Source organism: Corapipo altera, unplaced genomic scaffold, assembly GCF_003945725.1.
Source record: "Corapipo altera isolate COAL_440 unplaced genomic scaffold, ASM394572v1 64, whole genome shotgun sequence".
NCBI lineage: Eukaryota > Metazoa > Chordata > Aves > Passeriformes > Pipridae > Corapipo > Corapipo altera.
In genome coordinates, this window is record NW_020884893.1 from 11826455 (window position 1) to 11848340 (window position 21886).

At 55.5% G+C, this 21886-nt stretch overlaps 1 protein-coding gene across 2 annotated transcripts in view; it reads right to left on the bottom strand.

Moving 5' to 3' along the window:
* Positions 1-19058, bottom strand: part of PLCG1 (phospholipase C gamma 1) — a 41420-nt gene extending 22362 nt beyond the window's left edge. For both annotated transcript variants that reach the window (XM_027645852.1, XM_027645853.1), the window contains exons 1-4: positions 18855-19058; positions 1945-2097; positions 1492-1585; positions 918-965 (exon numbers count right to left, since the gene is read on the bottom strand). In XM_027645852.1, the coding sequence (XP_027501653.1) occupies positions 918-965; positions 1492-1585; positions 1945-2097; positions 18855-19056 (497 nt within the window). In that variant the 5' untranslated portion in view covers positions 19057-19058. The remainder of the gene's footprint in view (positions 1-917; positions 966-1491; positions 1586-1944; positions 2098-18854) is intronic.
* Positions 19059-21886: the final 2828 nt, after the last annotated feature.

A 21886-nucleotide genomic window follows, 5' to 3' on the forward strand; every position in this document is an offset into this window, starting at 1 on the left:
AGGATGCTCCAGAGCCCAGGGATCTGCCTGATGCCCAGGGCATGGAAAGAGGGCAGGTGGGACCCACGTGCTCCACCACAGCCCAGGGCAGGAGCTACGTGTGAGTGGTGTCTCCAGCACTACCCTCTCCAGAGCAGGAGTGGAGGAATCTCCCTGCCCCAGGGGAGCACATTAACATGGAAATCAATGCTGAAAGGTTAATGTGCTCAGTAAACATCACAGGGGAAAAGCCTATCCCAGGCATGAAAGGAGGCAAATAACAGCACCTCGGGAAGAGGAGGCTGGCAGCCAGCATGTGGACAGGAAAACTGGCATGGAACTCACCTCCCTGACAGGGAAATGTCCCTTCCCTTATCTCCTCTTGATGAATCATGACCCAATTCTCCTCCCTTATCTCCTCATGGCAGGTTCAAGCATGACATTTTACCTGCTAGGACATCACTAAGCATTCACCCAAGAACCCCCCAAGCAGTGGTCCATCAGCCTAGCAGTGGGATGATCCGTGGCCTCATGGACCTCAGAGAAGGAGAATAAAACAAACAGGTTGTAGGGTAATAAGCCCAACCCAGTTCAGTCCTCATGGGGTGCCCCGAACTGCCTCTTGGCTCTTTGATGTCTGCTTCCTTGGGAAGCTGGGGGGAAGGCATTTCACAGCTGTGGGCTCTCAAGGTGTTACTGAGTCTAAACGGCTGGGAAATAGGTCAGGGAAACAAGACAGCTCTTTTATGCTTTTTTAATTCAGTGAAAGTCAGACAGGGAAGTAATAGGACTTGGATTAAGGTTCCTTGACTATGAATATTAAAAGCCTAAAAGAACCCAACAAAAAATCCAACCAAAGGCTGGGGTTTTAAGTCAAAGTCAAACTGTTCCAGCTTAAACCCTTCCATGAAGGTGATTACAAGTTCCTCTCTCCTTACCTGTCTTCCCGGTTGCGATCCAGCGAGTAGAACTGCTTCCGGAGCCACCTGAGCAGGAAGGCACAAACAGGCACACACTTAGCCACAGCTCCCCAGCAACCAGCCTGGGTGGTTTGCTGCTGTCTCTGGAAGGTGCTCAACGCCACACCATCCATTCCCACAGCCCTCCTTCCCACCAGAGAACCTGGCTCCGCTCCCTTCCAGAGGCACCAACCCTGTTTCCGTGCGGGCAACCTGCCCCCCCTTTGAAAATGTCTCTGCCTGAAAGTGAGTCCACGGATAAGACAAAAACCAAAGGGGTTCTGTTCCATGTGCCTCTGCACTGAACTGCTACAGATAATACAGGCTGCTCACACCAAACATCAGTTTCACGGTAAAGCTCCTTTTCCCTGACAAAGGTGAGATCAAACTCTGGGATCAACAGGATGAAGCCTCTCAAGTGCAGAGGCAGAAGAGTCAGGTCAGTGTGGCTCAGAGAGGGAATGAGATGTCACCGTGCTCACCTTTCTCTGTCAAAACAGACAGAAAAGGGAAAAAAGAAAACAAGAGCAGGACAAGGACAAGCTTTCCTCACCTTTCAATCTGCAGGGGGGTGGGTGCCCTCAGAGTGTCTGCCACCAGCCAGTTCAGCCCCTTGATCCACATATTGACCTCGTCCTCAGAAGTAGCTGTGGAAAGTGCAAAGGAGAAGTGGGAGGAAGGGACACAGAGGCTGATCACCAACACCTCTTGGGAATATCCTCAGCACCCTATATTCCCTATTCCTTCCTTTATCCCCTTTCTAGTAACATCTCCCTGCCATGCAGATGCTCTGGCCAGCTCCAGTCCCTGCCAAGCTCCTGCTCCCCTCCCATGGGATGTACATGGCTGGCTGGACCTCTTGCCCCTGCACATCACGCTCCATCCTCCTTCAGTTCCCAAGGATGGGTTATCTCTGCCCCCAGGCACTAAAGCTGTTGGGTCTGGTGGTGCCAAGGAGCCCGACCAACCCTGTCCTGGCACAACCCTGGGGCCACAAGTGCTTTACCTTGGAGGCTGAGGGTCTTCAGCCGGAATTCTGTGCCATAGAGGACCACGAAGCAGTGAGACTGGTCTGGTCGGAAACACGGATCCTCCTGGTACCGGTCAAAATCGCGCGAGTTTTTTCCTGGACGAATCTCTTTGATTTCACGAATATCCACTGTAAGAAAGGGAAAACGAAAGGGGAGTTCAGCAAATAGCTTGAAATTCCCATGAAAGATAAAACTGGTCTTCAGGAGCCCCAGCTTGCTCCTCAACCTTCCAAAGCAGCACGGAGATTTTCCCACTCACCTTGCACATCTCCCTTGCTGCTCATGTGTAAGCACAGCCCCTTCCTACCGCTTCCCAAGGAAGTTTCTCCAGCCATCACCCCCCTATTTACCTCTGTGTTCCCCAAAATTGGCTGCATGTCTCCCTCACAGGGATCCCCAGCAAGGGGCAGCTGTTAATGCCCAGAGCGCAAACGCCAAGCAAGGAGAAGGAGCTGAAGAGACACTGGTAAGGGAGCATTTCACAGCCTCCCTCCCCAGAGGAAATTCTGGGAAAGGACTCACATTGCCAGAGAACAAAGAGAAAACAACAGCAGCAAGGAGGCAAAAAAAAAAAACCAAACACAAAACCAAACCCAATTCAAACCCAAAAACCTTTGCTTCCTGGAAAAATAGTTTCTTTAAATGCTCGTGGGAATCAAATAACAACATTTCTGAGTCACGTTTCCAAAGCAGATGATGCTTCTGAGCAATGTGAGACGGAGATTACTGCAAACTTGGCATGTAATTCATCCCAATTAAACTCCACTTACTGCACTCACTGTGGATCGACTCGCCTTTCATTTCAATTTCCTGCAGTTTAAAACTAGGCAGAAATGTGACCAGCTCATCACCCGCAGCAGCCACGACAGCACTAAACTGCATCATGAGAGATGATGCTCTCTCCAAACCCCACAGCAAGGCAGACACAGGGATTGACTCTGGGAGGACTTATAAGCCACAAGGAACATGGGATCCTCTCTTGGCAGGAGTGCACAGCAGTGTGGGTGTGCATCTGGAGATGATGGCAGCCTGCTCATTGCCTGACACAGGACATATCTACACTGAACATTGACAGATTTTGGGGGTGTCCTGTGCAGACCCAGGAGCCGAACTTGATCCTTGTGGGTCCCTTCCAACTCAGGATATTCCATGAATCTAACAACCCTCCAAAGCTCACCAACTCATGACAAGAGCAGTTCCTTGGGGCTGCAAAGGGAGGACAGACAAGTTTCCTAAAATAAGCAAGGGTGGAACCTTTTAAGGAATCACCTACCCTTTGGAGAGGAGCAGGCTGAAAGCTCAAACATTAGCATGCCCTGCCATAACCTGCCTCTGTTCACATCCTTATGCTCCCAGCAGGTTATTTCAGCCCTTAAAAACCCCTATGACCGTCCAGGTCTTTGTATCCAGGACATGCACAGTGGGACTGAAGGCTAATCCTATCTTTAGAGGACACAGGGCTTGACCAATGCAATGGGAAGGAACTGGCAGAGGGGTTTTCACGGTAGTTTACCAGGGAGTAACTCAAATGGAGGAAGGTGCCATGCCCTGTGCTCACCTCTCACTGCACAGAGCACCGGCGGGTTAGTAAATAAGACAGAGCTGTTATTACAAAGTGCATACCTAAAATCCACCCAATGGAGAGAGCCCTGGAGCAAGTGAGGTGCTTATCAAGGACAGAAGCACGCAGGGAATTCCTGGGGCGAAGGGCAGCCTCCGCAGGGATCAGGCACTCGGAGGGAGCGGGGCAGAAACCTCCAGCCCACGCATGCCTGCAGCTGCTTGCTCATCTCTCTCGTCCTCCCAGACATGCCTGTGTGTGCTGAGGGAAGGTGGTTCAGGTTTGGTTTGTGCAGCCCTCTTCTCACCACAGAGCAGCACTGACTCAAACGCCTTCCCGGCCCCTCGCAGTGTGGAAGGAAGTGACTGAGCAGGAAGCACAGCAAGCACAAACGCCACCATCCCCAACAAGCACGTGCTGAAATGATGCTTCCCTGCACTGGTCCCAGCCTCCATCCTGCTGCAGGTCCTCCCTCTGCCAGCACAGGACCGGGAGCCCCTGTGCAGAGGGGAAGGAGGGCTGGAGGCACTCGCTATAGCCCAGGTGTCAGAGGTGCACCCTCAGCACCACGAGCTCCCCAGTGAGGGGTGGGGTGGGCTCCGTGACACAGCCCACGTGTCCCACCATGGCTCTGCACCCCAGGTTCTTGCTGGGAAAGGCCCACTAAGGATGTGGTCAAAGACATGGGGATGAGCATCAGATGGGGCTCCAGCCCCACAGACCACACAACGCCTGGGAAGGGGAACAAGGGCAGGTAATCCAGAATGATCCACCCGAAGACAAGTCCCTTGTCACTAAGGTGAGCAACATCTCCTCCTCCCCAAGTTGCTCTCTCCCAGAGCATACTGTGGGAGACAGAAGATACTAACATGTCTTCATCCCATGCAGGACATGGCAAGAGAGGAAGAACTTGGTCCCACAGCAATGGCAGTGGCGGAGGGAAGCTCTCTGAGGGAATATGAACCTGCTGCAGCCTGGCAGGGCTGGATGTCCCAGAGTAGGAACCAGCAGCAAGCAGGGACAGAGGAGCAGCTGATGAGATGGGAGGGCTGGAGCGAGCTGGCTGTCCTCCAGCCCTCCCAGGCTGGAGGCAGGAGCAGCTCCAGGAAGGAGGCAGTGGAACCCATGAGATGGCCTGAGCTCCCCACATGGTTCCACGCTGCACACTGAGCTGTGCTGTGACTCTACAACCAGGTTCTGTACAACAGTCTCCCAAACGTCCCTCCAGCCCCTGCCAGCAGAAACAGCCTGGTCCTCCCCTTGCCTCCAGCACTAAAAAAAAAGGGACATAGTCACATTTCTGGGCAAAGAGCCTTCCTTTTAGTGGGAGAGCATTGCATCAGAAAGAAAAAACTGACCCCAGATCCACCTCCCTCGCCATGTAAGAAAAAAACCCCACCAAATTACCCTCTGGTTACACGAAAACCAGATCCACCCTTTAAGTCATTCAAAACTGAAACTTCATCCAAGCCTCATTTACCCGCTGATGGATAGGGTGTTGTAACATGTAAGGATAAGGACACCCTGGAACAGGCTCTGAGGGTTGCAAAATCACCACCTCCAGAGGATTTTTGGAAAGATGTAAAACTGATTAAATAAAAACATTTAAAAACAAAAAAAAGCTGTCAAAAAGGAAACTTAGCCAAATTACCTTCCAGGAGGGGTTTACTGGGGACAGTCTCCACGCTAACACCCACCCTCTCAAAAGGTATTGCTGGGTGTATGTGACAGCCACATAGTCACTGCCAGCCCAGCCTGACCTCAGCTGGTTGACATGGTCTGATCCTGCCCCAGGGCAGCGGAAAAGCCTCCAGCCTACTCACTCTGGCAAAGAAAAAGAGGTTAAAAAAAGAGTCTTCCTGCTATTTAACATTGTGGATCCCACTGAGCACAACCAGGGCTTCCCATCACTGGAAGGGGCACTGGGAGGTCAGGCCCCCAGGGAGAAAGAGGAAAAAGACACATATGTGCATGTGGGTAAAAAATAAGAAAAACCTATTATGTAAAAGCACGAAGAATAAAGTAGCACCTTATCCCTCTTAATGTTTCAGTGGAAGTCCCCATGAAATGCATGTTCAGGCAGCAGTGGGTATTAGGAGCTGCAGGAGGCTGGAGCAGGATCCCAGTCCCCCTTCTCCGGGCAGCCCTGCCCGCTGTGCTCGGCTCCCACCCGGCTCTGCAACCCAACACCGCCCGGCAAGAGCAGCCCGACCAGAACTCCCCGGTGAGGGGGAGCGAGCGCTAAGTGCTTCTCTGGACGGGGGCCAGAGCCCTCAGCACCTCCCAGCCTGGAGCCCTCGCCTGCCCTTCGCTGCTCATCGAGCCCCTTCCGCCTGCCCCACGCTGCGGGCGAGCCCCGTGTTCGTCCGTGCACAGCCCCAACCCCGCACAGCCCCAGCCCCGCACAGCCCCAGCCCCGCACAGCACCATCCTGCACAGCTCCATTCCCGCACAGCTCCATCCCCGCACAGCCCCAGCCCCGCACAGACCATCCCTGCATCCTGGAGGGCTGGGGCAGGAATGGGGCACACGGTACCACCCGAGCTGGGACTGGTTGGACCGTAGAAATCACGGTGGCTCTTAGGACGTGTGTGCTGCCCCCACAACGAACACAAACAGTGGCGTCCTGCCCTTCGTACCCCCTCTGCAAGAAGCCAAGAGGTCACCCCAAGCGATGAGGAACAGATTCCAGAGGGAATAGCTGTGTCTCACATTAGCATTGGTTCTCAGAGTGACAACAGCTCAACCTCTCAACCCCACGAGCTTTCCCTTAATCGACAGGACTAAAGCAGACAGAGGAGCAGGGAATTGAACGTCTCTGCTCAGAGATGCAGCGCTGAGGTTACTGCATCCCCCTCGCCTGCCATCAGCGCTGCTCAGCAGCAGCTATCAGGTTTCCAGAGGACAAGCCCATGCCATTAGCAGATGGTTTATCCAGACAGAACAACAAGAAACCAGCTGAGGCCTCTCATTTGACCTTAACTGGTTTTTCAGAGGGTAGGAAGCCTGGCTGAGGCATCCAAACACCAAACCAGCAGTGCCCTGTGCCCCAGCACATCCCTCACCCCCTATGAACTAAAAAAGGCCATGCTGCCCTTTCAGTGAGATGCCAAAATCCCTGTAAAAAGCTCTCTCGCTCCCACTGCTGTACCAGGGAGGGACACAGCCACCCTGGTGTCCAGGGGACCATTGGGTCCCACTGCTCTTGTTGTTGCAACACCCAGGAACTTCTCCTGCCTTGGGAGGTAAAGCTGTTTTCCCCTGCAGACTCAGCAATGTCCCAGGTTGCTCCAGCAAAGTGCTTCACCTCACCTGTATCAGCAACCAGTAGTTTTTCCTCCAAGCCAGTGGACTTTGCTATGAAGCAACTGTTGCAAGAGTTTTACCCCAGAAGGAGCAACATCCATGCAGAGTACACCCTGGGAGAGGAGATGCTGGGGAAAAATACAGCTTGATGGGCTGGAGATGGGACAACAGGGAGCTCCTGATGAGCCAGCATGACTGGGACCGGCCTGGATCCCCACTCAGGTCCTGGCTCACCTCTCAGACATCCCTGTCACTCAGAGTGGAGCAGGAGGATTTGGCAGAGAGCTGGCACACCACCCTGGGAGCTGGCACCTGGGCAGATGTGCTGGCAGAGTGCACTGGGCAGCCCACACAGGGCACACAGGGACCCGCCGGCTGCTCTGTGGGCACCGGCGCTTCCTGCCCATCGCCTCCCCTGTGCCCCTGGGTCACATGTCCTGTGGCTTCTGAGCTCCTCTTCCTCCCTCCCCTGTTGCCCCCCTCCAATCCTTATCGACTGCAGAGGAAGCCAGAGGAGATGTGCAGGGAGATTAGGAGATGCTGCTGCATTGCTGTGCGGGTTGGAGGAGAGGATGTGAGGAGCCACCCTTCCCTCCTCCATCCCACACATATCCATGCCAGGGGCTGGAGCAGGGAGGCACAGTCCTGCCCACACATCACTCAGCTTCTACAGGGCACAGCAGAGCTCTCCACAGGCTGCCCCAGGCCTGGTTGCTTTGCCAGCATCAGCCTCATGCAGGTGGCCTTCAAGAGCTCTCAAACATCCTCCCGGCACAAGAAGCAAAGGCAGCTGTGGGCTGGCAGCTGCCTGTGTCGTCAGCACATCTCTCTGGCTGAAAGAAAAACACGAGTGAGAAAACCAATGCTGATCCCCCAGGTGAGTGAGGTAGGACACTGCTCTCACAGCCCCTGTGCAGAGTTCATGGAGACAGGCAGCCAGATGGCAAACATCAGTCCAGGGTCCAGCAATCCCTCTCCTGGGATGCTTTGAGGCTCCCTCTTGTCCTCCACAGAAATTTTGTCTCTGTCAAGCTGTGGGGTTTTGTACCAAATCCCAAGCTGGGCATCCAGGGTTGCTGGTTGCACCCACTCTCACATGCAAGGCTGCACCCATGAGAGCCCTGGACTTGTTGCACCTTCATCACACAGGGCATGGGAGCACATTTCCATCCCAAACAGAAGCAGAGCTGCTCCAGTTGGGGTAAAACACCAGCTTTTGCTTGCACAGATGCTGCTCTGAAGGTGTTGGTGTCCCTGGCCCAGATGAAATCAGGCTGGCAGCAGGCACTGGAGCAACCCTTCAGTCATCAGCCCAGTCTGTTTGAGAAGCACAAGCTTCCACTGACTCAACTGGAAAGGGGAAGCTTGGCACTGGTGCTCTGGACAGTCTGTCTAGGCAAGGCTCCACAAGGTGACCTTTTTCTGGCATGGCATCGTGGGTTCCATCCCCCCCAGCTCTGCCTGGGTGAGGAATGTAAAGACCACAGAGCAGCACAATAAACTGAAAGGAGGACGGGATGAAGACCTGCAAGCACAGCTCCTCCATCCTGCCTCTGCCACCTCCCTCCCTCCAGGGTGGGTACAGAGCTGTGAGGAGAGCAGAGGTACCACAGTGGGCAGTGACAGATCCATGGGGCACTGACACAGAGCTGTGTCTCACTATGGAGAGGGTGAGAGGCTCGAGAAAGCTGCTCCCCAGGCAGTTGTGCCCCATGGAAGGGCCCAGCAGGGAGCCCTCCTGTGAGACATCTCTGCATCCCTCTCCTGGACCTTAGAGGGTCACTGATGATCCCAGGCTGTCAGACAGGTGGAGTGCTCCTCCCCACTGCCAGCAAGGGGAAGGGGCTTGGATCAAGCAGACCAGCAAAGAACAAGCAGGACAGAAGGGCAGACAGGGAATCCAGCAGTTCCTGAGTGCACAGCCTGGCAGTCAGGAGCTTGGCAGGGCCAATGAGGAAGCCCTGGTAGATGTGGATTTGGGGACCTGAGTGTCCAAGAGCTGCAAGCTTCCCTTGGAGCATTTTGGCAATTTTTGCACTCAACAAAGGCGCCTTCTTGACTGTTTCATGCCCAGGGAGTCATGCCCTGTCACAAACCACATGGAGACAAGAGTGACCACACACTGTCCCCGGGACAGGGCACAGAGGCGAGGAGTGAAAACTGAAGGACAGAAAAGATTTGTCACACTGGCAGCAAATGCCAGCGGTGTTCAGATGCCGTGACTCAGTTTTCACCCACCCCACCAGACACGCAATCAAGTTTCCGTGACAGCAATTTAACAACAGAGATGACTGTTGGCCAGGACGCTCGGTGGCAGCAGGGAAAGGGCTTGTTCCCATCCCTACCAGGACTTGAGTGCCTCAGTGTCAGGGTAACTCTGGGAAGAGAAGGATGGATAAAGATCTCATCTGCTGCTGAGCCGGCCGAGGTCACCCCAACAGCCTGACCTCTTCCTGCCCCACGCTCCACTCAAACACTGTTTGGAGACAGCAAGGGCCGAGTACTTGCCAGATGTGATTTCCAGATGTGTGCCCTGCCCCTGATCTGCCTGTGTGCCACTGTCTGCAGGAGAGGCCCTGAGGACTGGACCTTCTCCAGTAACGCAGGGAGGCACCTCCTCATGTCACCTCCTCCTCCATGTGAGTTCCTTCCACCCACCACAACACGAACCAGTGCCAGAGTTACCAGAGGGGCTGTTGGTGAAATCAAACCTGCTCTTGTCACAAAGGGGCTAAAAATGGAAAAGGGACTCTTTCCCTTTTGCTGTATCTGCACTAACCACGATGGGACCCCTGACTGTGCTGGCTTCACCTTCCGCTGTCAAGGCAAGGTTTTGGTGGCTAACCAGCCAACAGCACCTCCTGACAGCCCCATCCAACTGCCAATGTCTGGGCACTGAGCAGGCACCACCCAAGCCATGCAGGTAACATCATTTTCAGTTTATGTGGGAGAAGCAGGAGTACGTGGTGATGGCATGAAACCACTTGGGATTGTTTCTTAACGACCTCACCTGGGATTTATTTGGTCCCCAGAACTGGAGACCTACTGCTCCTTGAACACCAACTTTCTGAATGGTTCATACCAAACCCCATGTACCAGTGCTCCAAAATTTCACACCCTCATCTCTAGATCTCTTCACAACATGTCCCAGAGCCTGAGCTGCTGGGGGGGGATTATGGGGACCATATTCCAACCAGCACCAAGAGCTTGAGAACAGGCTGACACAAGGCATTACAGGACATGTGAGACATAGAAGAAGGAAAAAAAACCCTAACAAAACCCAATTTCTGCTGCTTTGTTGGGGGACAGAGCCAACTCCCCACTGCCCTGTAAGCCTGGCACCACTTGGGGTCTGCTCTGGGGCCAGGGACACAGCTTTTTGGTCCTCTGAAGCTGAGGAGGGATGTGAGCGTGGATTAGCAGGACAAAGACTGCAGGCTCAAAGGAGAAGGGAGGTATCCAAAGTGCCCTGGGATCCTGGTCAGAGGAACCAGAGGTGGGTGAGTGCTGCCTGCGGGATGAGTCCCCAAGCACAGCTCTGAGGCAGCAGGCTCTGTGTTCTGCCCTGAGGGGCCCAGGAGCCTCACGAGAGAAGGACCATGACAGGCAGTGCCCAAATGCTCAGCAAACAAACGGGGCCAGTCCCCACCCCCTGCCAGCAGATGGGAAGCAGATTTATGGGGCACAGGCTTCCAGGGCAGGGAGCCAAGGGGGAGAAAGTCCTCTCGGACATCCTGTGCTCCCAACGTGGCCAAGCTCCCACCTGCAGCCACCCCATTGTCTGAGTTGGGCTGAGGTCTGCACCCTCAGAGGGTGAGGAGGAGGAGGGATGAAGGACACACCGGCACATGCAGGAGGGATGTCCTTTAATCACCACACCATCAGCACTTCTGGGAGCAAGTAAACAGGAAAAAGGCTCTCAAGCAGCTGCTCTACCCAGAGTCCCTGTGGAGCACAGCCTGCAGTGACAGCCTTCCCTGACATCCCCTCCTGGTGACGATTTCCAACCCTGGTCAGTCTGGCCACAGCAGGGGAGATGCTCAAAGGGAGCAGGATGGGGCTCTGCACAGGGCAGTCCCAGAGGAGGAGCACAGCACACCTCAGATCGAATCAGAGGAGTTCCAGCAGAGATGAGGAGCAGGACAATGCCGTGTTGGAGCAGCTCCTGGTGACAGGAGGCAGGGGAGCAGGCACAGCATCCCTGTGTGCTATCCAGAGCACAGAGAGCCTCCACACTCCACCCAGGAGTCCTGCACACATCCCCCAGACAGATAAAGGCTGAGGGTGAGATGAGAGGCTGAACTACAAACATGAGGCAGCACAGCCCCAGACCTGATGATTCCATGTGTCATGGCAGGGGAAAAAAAAAAAAAAAAGTCATATTCCAAGAAAAAGCAAATAAATGTGTTTGTAATGGGTTGGAGAGCAAACATGACCTGTAAGGCACAGTCCTGCCCCTTCTGCCTGGGGTTTTGGCCATTATATCCTTAAGGTCAGTGGGCAAAGTCAGCTCAGGACAGCATCCCACAGCACAGGAGCTCACGTGCTGGACCATGACCTTCCCTGGGACAATTTCAAACCAGTGCCAGGGGCAGCCAGACGTGCTCTGGGGTACCCTATTGACAGTGCCAGAAAACACTGACCAGAACCACAGAACCACAAATGTTTGCAAACAGAAGGGAGGAGCTGCAGAGGAATACAAGGAGAAATCCATGCCAGACTCTGGAAGGCTTTCCACAGCTCCCCAGACCGGCTGGGTCAGGGCCCCCAGTTCCAAATCAGGCTGAAGAGCCACCAGACACAGGGGCAGCAGAGATGGAGCTGAAAAGCAGTTTGAAAACCACTGAGACTTTCAGAGTTCAGGCTGGCAGCATCCTAAAGCTCTGCTGACTTTGACAGATTTAGAGTGGTCAGCTTCTCCTAGAGACACCAGCCTGTGGCCCTTTGGGTGTTCAGGGTGCTCCACAACCCCAAGTCTTCCCACTGTCCAGTATGTCAAGGTGTTTGATATGTGACAGGGATGTATCAAGAGGCAAAGGATGCCTGGGACAGGAAGGATGAGCCTGGCAGAGCCAGAAACAGACAGCCCTGCCTGCAGCTCCAGTTGCTGGGGGATCTTCAGAAAGGCCAAAAATTCTCACAAATTAGGAAATTTCTCAGTTGAATCAATGTCCAAAAGTTTTTCCCATGTAAAACAGCCTTTTGTGCAATGTAAGAATACTCAAAACCTAAAGATTAAAACTATTTCAAAGGACAGCCTTCTCCAGCACTGCAGAGTCCCTTTGGGAATGGCTGCTGTCACTGTGTCCCTTCCTAAGGGCTCTCCCCAGCCTGGGAGACACCCTCCTGATGTAACAGCTCCGGCAGAGAACCCGCTCGGAACAGATGAGCAGGGACAGCAGAGCACAGGAAAAGCCATGAGATCACCCACCCCCTGCGTGGCAGGACACAGCCACTGGCAGAGGATGTGCTGGATGTTAAACTGATCTCCTGTGTGACACCAGCAGCACACTCTGCAACCCAGTGAGCTCACGAGCCCCAGGTTTGCTGGGACGGCCGCAGGTTCCTGTGGGCATCCCTGTGTGTCAGACACCAACCACTTTCTCCACACAGCCCCAAGTGTCTGCTGAACACACAGACCTTTCTCCCTTTATCCTTCTCTAACTGGGTATCCCTCTGGTTGCTCCACTTCAGCATCATCTTCCACCATCCACTCTCCAAGCCCTTCTGACCAAGGAAAGAGGGGAGGATGTGAGGGGGGTAACTTTTCAAAAACATTGTAAGGACTTGAAAATTTTCTGATTTCTATTGCCCTTAAACCTCAGGGCATACTAGAAAAGTAAAAAGTCTTCTCCAGTGACTTCTGACATTTCCTTTTTCTGCGTGATAAGGTTCAACCAATGGTTTAGAGTCAGAGCTGCTCGGGTTTTCTGTGCTCAAAGCCCCACACCTCCTCACCACACGCTGCAAGCTCTTCCTGGGCTCCCCACACCCTCCTTCACTGCGAGCCCTACATCGGGTCCTACCAAACCTGCAACAGCTCAGGAACAGGGACACAGCAGGGGCTGACTGCAGCCCTGCCAGGACACCCAGAGGCACCACCACACCCCCCCTGAGCCCAAACCACCAGCCCAGCTCTTGGCTGAGCCAGCACTAAGCCCAGACTGCCACTGTTGGCCCCTTCACCTCACAAACCACAGCCCACCCACAGTGTGGTCCTGGGTGTTCCTACAGCCCTGCAGGACAGCAATCACTGTGCCCAACAACAGGATGATCTGGAAGGGGTCTCACAGCTCCTGCCAGCCAGTTCCATGGCCTGGATGACATGCTCAGCACAAAACTGTCTCACCAGCCCCAGCAGCATCCCACTTTGGCAGAGACAGAGGAGTTGGACACACAGTCAAGTGTGCTCCACTTCCAGCAGCTTCTGAAGCTCCCATCCACAGGTCAAGTTGTTGCAGCTTGTATGGGCAGAACTCAAGCAGAAGTTTGTGCTGTGTTATGTAGTCAAAATTGTCAGGCAGTCACAACTGAGCCCCTGTTCTGAGAGCTCCTGCTCCACCCCAAGTATTGGCGAGTCCTACATCCTGGACAGGTTGCCCATCATGGTGCAGTGGTTTCACCTGGGTCTGTCCCCAAGGGTCACAACAGTCCCACTGCTCTCTGGAGGGGAAGGTCTCAGACAAAAAGCAGTGCTTGAGTTCCCAGGAACACAAAAATTACATGAAGGCTGCACCACTGGGCAACTCGGAGGTCAAACCTGCTGTGCCACAGGCAGAGCTTGGAGGCAGAGACCTGAGCACTGCTCAGGGACAGGACTTTAGCACCCACTCCCACCAAGGCGGCAGACGAGCCTGTCCTCTGTCTGCAAGCTGTAAGATATGCAGGAGGTCACAGCCTGCTCACACAGGCCACAGGGTGACAGTCATGGTGTCTTGGGGACATCTGCAGTGCAGCCACTGCCATCAGATAAGGAGCTGAGCAAAGGCTCTGAGATAAGGATGACCATCCCTGCTGTGCAGGCAAGGGAGCTAAAACAAAGAGCAGTAAAGGGATCACAGACTGGGCTGGGCAACTCCTGGCTCAGCTGTGACAGAGATGGGACACATTAAAAGTCCTGTAAGAAATCCCACCACAAAACTGCCCCCAGGGATGGGAGGTGATGGAGCTGAGCACTGTCACCTCTTTGCATGGACTCTGCAAAGCCAGATGTTCAGATCCAGCTTACTCAGGTGCTCCTTTGGCCACACATGGTGTTCAGCCAACAGGCAGGGAGAAAGCCAAGCCCTGAAAGACTTGGAGTGCTCAGGCCCTTGATGTAGGTGAGAAGCAATCAGTCCAAGAACACCCAAAACCTCTCCAGCACATTTTAATTAGTGGGCTTGAACCCCATGAGTCAATTCCGTCCACGTGGCTGACTGGCAGATGAAGGAACCAGAGAGATGGACATCAAAGGTGCAGGTACCACAGGGGAGCACCCATCTCCCAGCTGGCCAACCTCCAGCTGCTCTCCAGAGAAGCTTTCCTCTGTTGCAGAGAAGTTTTTGGGGTGCCAAGGGAGGAGGTAATTTTTGATGTGTCTTACTGCTGCATGAGTAGGGGGTCTTCTAACCTGTTTCTCCTGGAAGATGCTACCAAGAAGAAAAAGGGGCTGACAGAGGGCTGTGAAGTGAGGGGAGAGGCTGTTTCAGTTTGGAGGTGAAGGCACAGCAGAGCTCACTTGCTTTCCCCTGGGTAACACAAATACCCTCGTAAGCAGGAAGGGGACTGGTAACGACACAAAAAACCCACACTCAAGAAACTCCCACAGCAGAGCGTCAGCAGGGGAAGCTTTAACCATCCCAACAGCCACAGCCACGCTCTCCCCCTCCCACCCCAACCATTCTGCAGCCCCCTGCTCAAGGGGCCTCCGAGAGAGCTCCCTCCTCCCAGCTGCAGGGGCTGCATCCTTGGTGGTGGGGCAGGGGGGGACCCACCCATGCAGGAGCCCTCCCACACCCCTCGAGGAGCTGCTCTGAAGTTAGTTTATCCTTGAAAGCCATTTCTGGCTTGCTCTCTTCTCAAGAGCCCCAAGCCCCTCAGTTTAAGCAGATGGCCTCAGAAAAATATAAGTAAAAAAGCAAAAGCTGCGCCTTGGCGGACTAATGAAAGAGGCAGGTACTTGGAATGGCTGAGGCAGGTACAAGTCACACTTCACAGCCACTTTGCATTAATATTTTACAGCCTCTTTCTTTTCTTTTTCACAAGCAAGGGCTTTTCTGCACCTCCACGGGACTGAGCTCATTTCACGGAAAGCAAGAATGCAACCAGGGCTTTTTTTGAGGTAGTTTTTTTTCCTCCTCTCTCTCCCCTATAAAACAAACATCTGCTCCAAATTTTCAGCTCGCTCTCTGAGCAAACTCTCTGAATTTTCTGACGTGTTTCAAGGCAAACAGATCAATTAGAAGCTGGCCTATAGCCCCCCAGCACATGAAGGTAAGAACACAAGACCCTTTTATATTAAAAAAAATAGTTAACACAGGAAGATAAAAAAAATATAAATGCATAAAAGACAACCGACTAAAGGGATTAGCTCTACTTTGCTTTGGGTGATTAACAAAAAGAATAGAAAATTATTAGCACTCTTCCCATCACAGCAGCCAGGCCCTCTGCAGAGTTGATTAGCAAGAAAGCAATGCATTGGTAATTAGAGCTGGCTAGAACCCTTTGGATAAAAACAAATATTAATTGAAAAAAATGCCCTTTTTTGGCACAAACTAGGACTGCATTTTTCAGTTTCGGTTTTGAAAAAGCACGGGGAAGGAGGTGACTGCTTTCCAAAGGGAAAGGCTTCCCACACGGGGAAGCTTCCCCCCTCCTCCCCAGCCCTCAGCTCGTGGAGAGCCCCAGCGCCCTGGAGCAGGATGAAGAGCTTAACGAAGAGCAGGCACGGGCCCTGTCCAAGAGAAGAGGCTCTTCATCGGGAGCCCAGCTGGCTGCGGCCCCGCGCCGCCCCCACGGAGGGGAGATGTGGGGGACACACACGCCCACCATCCACACACAAAGGTCACTCTTTATGCAGCACTCACAAAGCCCTACACAAGGGTCACAGAGCAGGGCACCACGACAGGGCTGTCACACCAGCAAGGGCTCCCCCCTCTCGGCACCCCAGCACCTCCCAGCTCACGGGCAGCGGAGGCCGGGCAGGGTGGTGGCCAGCAAGGCTGGTTGGCTGCCTGTACATCTACAAGCACGTGTGGTGATGTCACCCAAGACCTTTAAGACCATCGAGTCCAACCATTTACCCAGCACTGCCAGGTCCACCACTGAACCATATCCCCAAGAGCCACATCTACACAACCTCCTCCCCAGTCAGCATCCCCCTGGTCCAACCTCCCTGCTGTTAGGAGATGATGATGCACATGAAGGGCTTTGTCCTTAAGTGCCAAAAGTTCCTTCCAGAGGATGGCTCAGAACCTGCTTGCTTCAATAAGTAACTCGAAACAAAGGATGGCCCATCACCTCTGGGCAAAGCAGTGTGACCAGTGGAGAGATCAGAAGTATTGACAGACCAGCATGAGCAGATCCTGGGGTGACAACTGCTCTGTGACATCTCCCACAGTGATGAGCCCTTCCCGGGCTGCAGCCACGGGGGCTGTGCTCTTCCCAACACGGTCAGTCACGGTGCCAAGTCCCCCAGCACTGCCCACCCCAGACAAACACACATCTGCTTTCTGCACAGCCCACCAGGCACAGAGAAAGGAGCACAGATCCTCTATGCTTGGTGTTCACAGTGTCAGACACCTCTCCAGTACATGGCCTGTCACACAATGTGCCCCGAGTCCAAGACCTCTGTATGTGATACACTGTGGATACTCACTCGTTCTGAAATGGATAAAAACCCAGGATCACTCCTACTTAGATAACTAACTTGTGTGCAGGGTGGTCTGAAGCTCCCTGGTGGTCTCCACGTCTCAAGAAACACATAAACATCCGTTACAGACCCATGAACATCACACACCCAGTTTTTGACCTGAAAACCCTCAGACTTTGTCCAGTAGAGATGCTGTTCCAAGGGGATGAGACAGGAGGGGAATACATCAGTGTATTTGCCACGTGAAGTGGAGCTGTCACACACCTGGCTTTTCCCAGGCGTCCTTTTTCTACCCAGAAAGCACATCCAGATAAAAATAGGGAAGCTGGCCAAGAACCTAGTATTGCTGGCCATCGATCCCATGGCTTTGCCTTGCCTGCCTAGATACACAGTCACTATTTGTGTACACAAGTTGATATTTCCACCTAGAGCTCCCACACTTCTGTCCAGGAAGTGTTAAAGCAAAGCTCTGCTCCTCAGCCCTGTGAGGAAAGAGGGGCAAGGGGATGGGTGCTGCTCAGGGTGTTGGGTGACACCTCAAGAGGGGACTGAGGCCAGGGTGAGATGCTCAGGTGCAGAGAGGAGGCCATGGAGAAAGCATCCAGCATCAGAGAGATGGGGCTGAAGGCATGGCAGCTCCTCAGGCTGATGTTGCCTGTCTCCAGTGTGGCCCACCTTCCCCCTCAGGAGGGTCACACACACTGTGGGAACACCACATGTGTTGGGAGGCACACAGAGGGAACCCAGAGCCCATGGGCACATGTGGTCAGTAGGCTCTGCCAGAAACTCCCCAGCACAAGCATCGTTGGCTGTGCCTTAGTTTACGAACACCTTAAGCCCCGTGTCAATAGACTGCCACTCTCTCCTCCCTCTCCCACTGCCTCACTGCTCCCAGAGGCCGTTCTGGGAAAGGGATGGGGGAGTTTCACATCCTGGTGATGCTAAAGGAGCCCAAGGCTCCCTCCAGATCTGCCTGGAGACACCACTGGGCAAAAGGTAGAGGACTCCGAGGGTCTAAGGGCAAACAAAAGCCCCAAACTGGAAGCACCAGCATTTTGTTGTCCTGCCACAGAGATGTGGCCATCATCTCCACATCCTTCCCTCACTGGAGTCCCTGGTACTAACAGCATCCCACCTTCCCACCCTGGGCCAGCAGCACTTGCCAGGAGAGACAACAGCCCCTCCTTGGCCTCGCTGTGCCCCAGTCACACCCCTCAGCACAGGGAAGGCCAGCGCCAGCACTGACATCACGTTTCCTTCATTCACATACCCTCTTCCTCACCTCCAGCACCAAACAGCCCTCGTCCTGTCCTTGCGCTACTGCATGTGGGGGTGGGAAGGGCGATTTAAGAGAAAGAGCAGTAACCTGGGAAACCAACACCGAGGTCCGAAGTTTCCCAGTGTGGGGCATCGCTGCTCTCGCCCCCTTTCCCACCCATCTTTGTGGTCTGACACTCAGGTTTCTTACGCACCCTTTCCCGTGCCCTCCTCATTCCAGAGGTCCCTATCCTGCGCGGGAACCCGGAGGCTCCGCGGGGCTGCCGCACCAGCACCCACTGCGAGGAGGGGGTGCGGGACCGGCCCCACGCTCAGCTCACCCCGTGCCATCACCCCCGCGCAGATGTGCGGAGGGGAACGCGGAAGAGGACGGAACTACAATATTTTGGGTTGGTTTTCCTACTTTTTGCCTTTTCCGTTCCATCTCATCTGTTGCTCCGAGGTGCAACCGCAAAAGGGCTCACACCAGCCCTGCCTCCTTCCGAGGCTCCCTACGCCTTTTCGGTGCTGTTAGCCAAGGCAGCACCCGGGAAAACACCTCGTTTATCCCAGGGGAAGTTCGGTGCCGAAGAAGGATGCGGAAAGTTGGGAGGCGGCGCTGGGCGGGGGCAGCGGCGGTGCCGGCCCGCGCATCCCCCGCACACCGCGCGGCCGGGGCCGGCCCCGGGCTGGGAGCCGGACCCCCCGCACCCCCCGGGCTGCCCGCGGGCAGATGCTGAGCGCGGAGAGCCCGCGAGTTAATTCTTTTTCGTTTTCCCCCTTCCTCCTCGCCACCCAGCCCCCGGCGCCCCCCGAACGGCGGCTCCAGCCCCGCACCCATCGCCCCGAGGGACCGCGGCCCCTCTCGCCCCGCTCCCCGCCGCACTCGCCCCCAGCCCCGCACTCACCGGCCCCCTCGACCTTCTCGGAGCCGCGGCTCCAGGTGACCTGCCGCGTCTCCAGCTTCACCTGGAAAGTTTTCCGCTCGGGTCGCTGCGACTTTTTGGAGTAGAAGAGGGTCATGACGGTGCCCACCTCCAGGCTGCGGCAGAGCTGCACCGCCTCCGCCTCGCTGGGCGCGCCGGGGCCGCCGCCCGGCCCGGCCGCCATCGGAGCGGGAACAAAGGGGAGCGGGAGCGCCCGAGCCCCGCCGCGCCCCGCACCGCTGCCGCCCGGAGGAGCGGGGAGAGCAGAGGGAGGAGGAGCGAGGAGGGAGGAGGGAGGAGGGAGGAGGGAGGGAAGGGGCGGGGGAGCGGGCGGGGCGGTCCCCGCGCCGGGGGCGGGCGGGACGCGGAGCGCGGGGGGTCTGCGGGGGGCACGGAGAGGGGTGGTACCGACTGCGGGGTCTCGGGTGACAGAGCACCCCCGCGGGGTGGCCCGCCTGGGCAGGGGGCAGTGTGGACCCCGCTTGCCGGTGCTACAGACCCCCCAGCACGCCTGGGGTACCGGGGTTCCCTGCTCCCCATGGCACACCCATGTACCGGGGTACCCTGCTCCCCATGGCACACCCATGTACCGGGGTGCTCTGCTCCCCATGGCACACCCATGTACCGGGGTGCCCTGCTCCCCATGGCACACCCATGTACCGGGGTGCCCTGCTCCCCCGAGCACGCCTGGGTGCCACCCTGCACCCCCCAAGGAGGGCTCCCAGGTCCCCGGGGTGCCGCTCACCCCCCGACACCGCGGGGTCCCAGCACCCACCGCAGGGTTTGCGTGGTGTGTGCGGGGTCCCGGCGCTGCATCCCGGTGGCTTTTCCTGCGGACAGAGCCCTCGCTGTGGTGCCGCTGGCGCCATGGGGCGGCTTCCCGGTGGAGCCCCGTCTGCGTTTGCAGCTTCCTCCGCATAGATCCCGGCTGGATCTGTGCTGCCGTGGAAAGCGGGATGGGGCTTGCGGGGCAGCCTGTGGCATCCTGGCCCTGGGTCTCTGGACAGTCTTCAGCCCCTCTCTGGCCCCGGCTGGAGACCACACAAAAGCAGGGTTAGTGAGGGGATAAGTGGTTGAATTGGGAAGCGTTTCAGAGCAGTTTGCTCCATTCATGTGGTCAAAGCCTGCAATTTCCCTTTCTGTGTGCCACTGGCCTTCCTCCCTGTGCCCTCCGCCCCACCAGGACACCCCAGGACACGCTGGGCACCCAGATGTCCCAGGCTGGGGACAGAGTTCAGTGGCATCTCTGACCCTGAGAGGCAATGATTGCCGAGGGCAAGCACAGCCCTGCTGCAGGTGAGGTTGGAGGGGTTGTACCCCACACAGAAATGCACAGGTATGTGATATATGTGTATGTATACAATATAAACACATACATACACACACATGTGTGTCCACAGGGCCAGGGCAAGGCAGCCTGTGCTGAGCAGCCCTTATCTCACACCCCAGCTCATGGGAGGGCCTGGAAGGGGCATCACGTTCTAAGTGAGGGGCCCCCATCCCCACGTGCACCCCACATATGAGCAGCTCCCTCTGTCCCTGCTGCTCCACTCACCTCCAAAGGGACACACTGGACACACACACGCACACACACGTGCACACATATATGCACACACATGTGCACACTCACGAGGAGCCCTACAAGGTTGTTTAGGATCCCACCCAGTGTCTGGGCAGCAAAAAGGCAAGGACACACCAGGGTAAGAACCTAAACCTACCCTGAGAGAAACGAGCAGTGTATGACAGCACTGTAAGGGCTGACAGGACGCTGGGGACGTGCTCAGCTGAGCCAGAGCCACTGGAGTCTGTGCTTGGTGTTGGCACAGGACTCTCAGCCACATTCTCTCCGGGGTGAGCTGCCGTGGAAGTCACTCCTGGCTTGTGGAATGGCCTCGCTCGGGACTGGCAGGAAGCAGCCGGCTCCCAGTGGTCTTAAAATAGCTGAGCATTATGGGCACACCCTTGTTTTTGAGGGCAAAACCTGAGAAGGGAGCGTGGCCATCGAAGAAGCAGAAGAGGTAACTCCCTCACTCCCAAATCCTGCCTGTTGTGCTGAAGGAGAGCCCCGGGCACAGCGTGTCCCCGGCCCCGGAGCGCTGCCTGGCTGGGGCTGCTGCCTGCAGGATGTGGTTTGCAGTGGGGTGTCTGCAATGGATATTTTTTCTTCTGCAGGTTTGACTAATCACCTTTTAGCCTTGCATTAGCTCTCCATGTCCGAGATGCTGCACACCAAGGAGTTTCATCATTTAATTTGACAGCACATGAAACCACCTTTGTGTGCCTGCTGCCTGCCAGCTCTGTTTGGTGGTCCCAGCTCCTGTATCTGCCAGGCCGTGGGCAATCACGCTCCACCCCTCAGGGCAGCAAAAACTTCCATTACATTCCCGTTTTTAATTCCCTGGATCGTGTGGCTGTGAAGGGCTGCGTGTTCTGCAATCTCCCCTTGCAAACACCTTTGGGGAGAAGGGGATTTCCCCCTCTGAGTGGCCCCAGCACCTTCCCCCTTCACAGTTCCGAATCACGGGATGCCATCCCCCATATCCTGCAGGATTCATGGAGCAGCTGCATCCTCCCACCAGGAACAGGCTAACAACCAGGTGACCTCTGGCTTAAGGACAGCCCCTGGTCATGCTCAAGGGCTGGGGAGCAAAATCCAGGGCAAGAGCACTCCGAGGCCACCCCACAGGCAAGTGTGGGGGGCCCTGCAGCCCAGTATCCCTCTGACACCAATGTCTGGGAATGGACACGTCTCTCTCCTGCCCTGGGGACCATTCACTGAGAGAAGGTGCCCCATCCTCATCCGAGCAAGGGTTGCTTGGCATCTTGCAACCCCTGGGAGAGGTGCCCCACTCCAGGTTATTTATTCCTTCCTGCCTGCTCTGCACTGCCTGGGGTGGGTAAACGTGACATCAGCCCGTGGGCTGAGAAAACCACCATCAGGGAAGAGCTTCCCTGGTGCTGCAGGCAGCAGGATCTGGAAAACCAGCAGGGAAGGCGGTGCGGAGTCCCCTCCT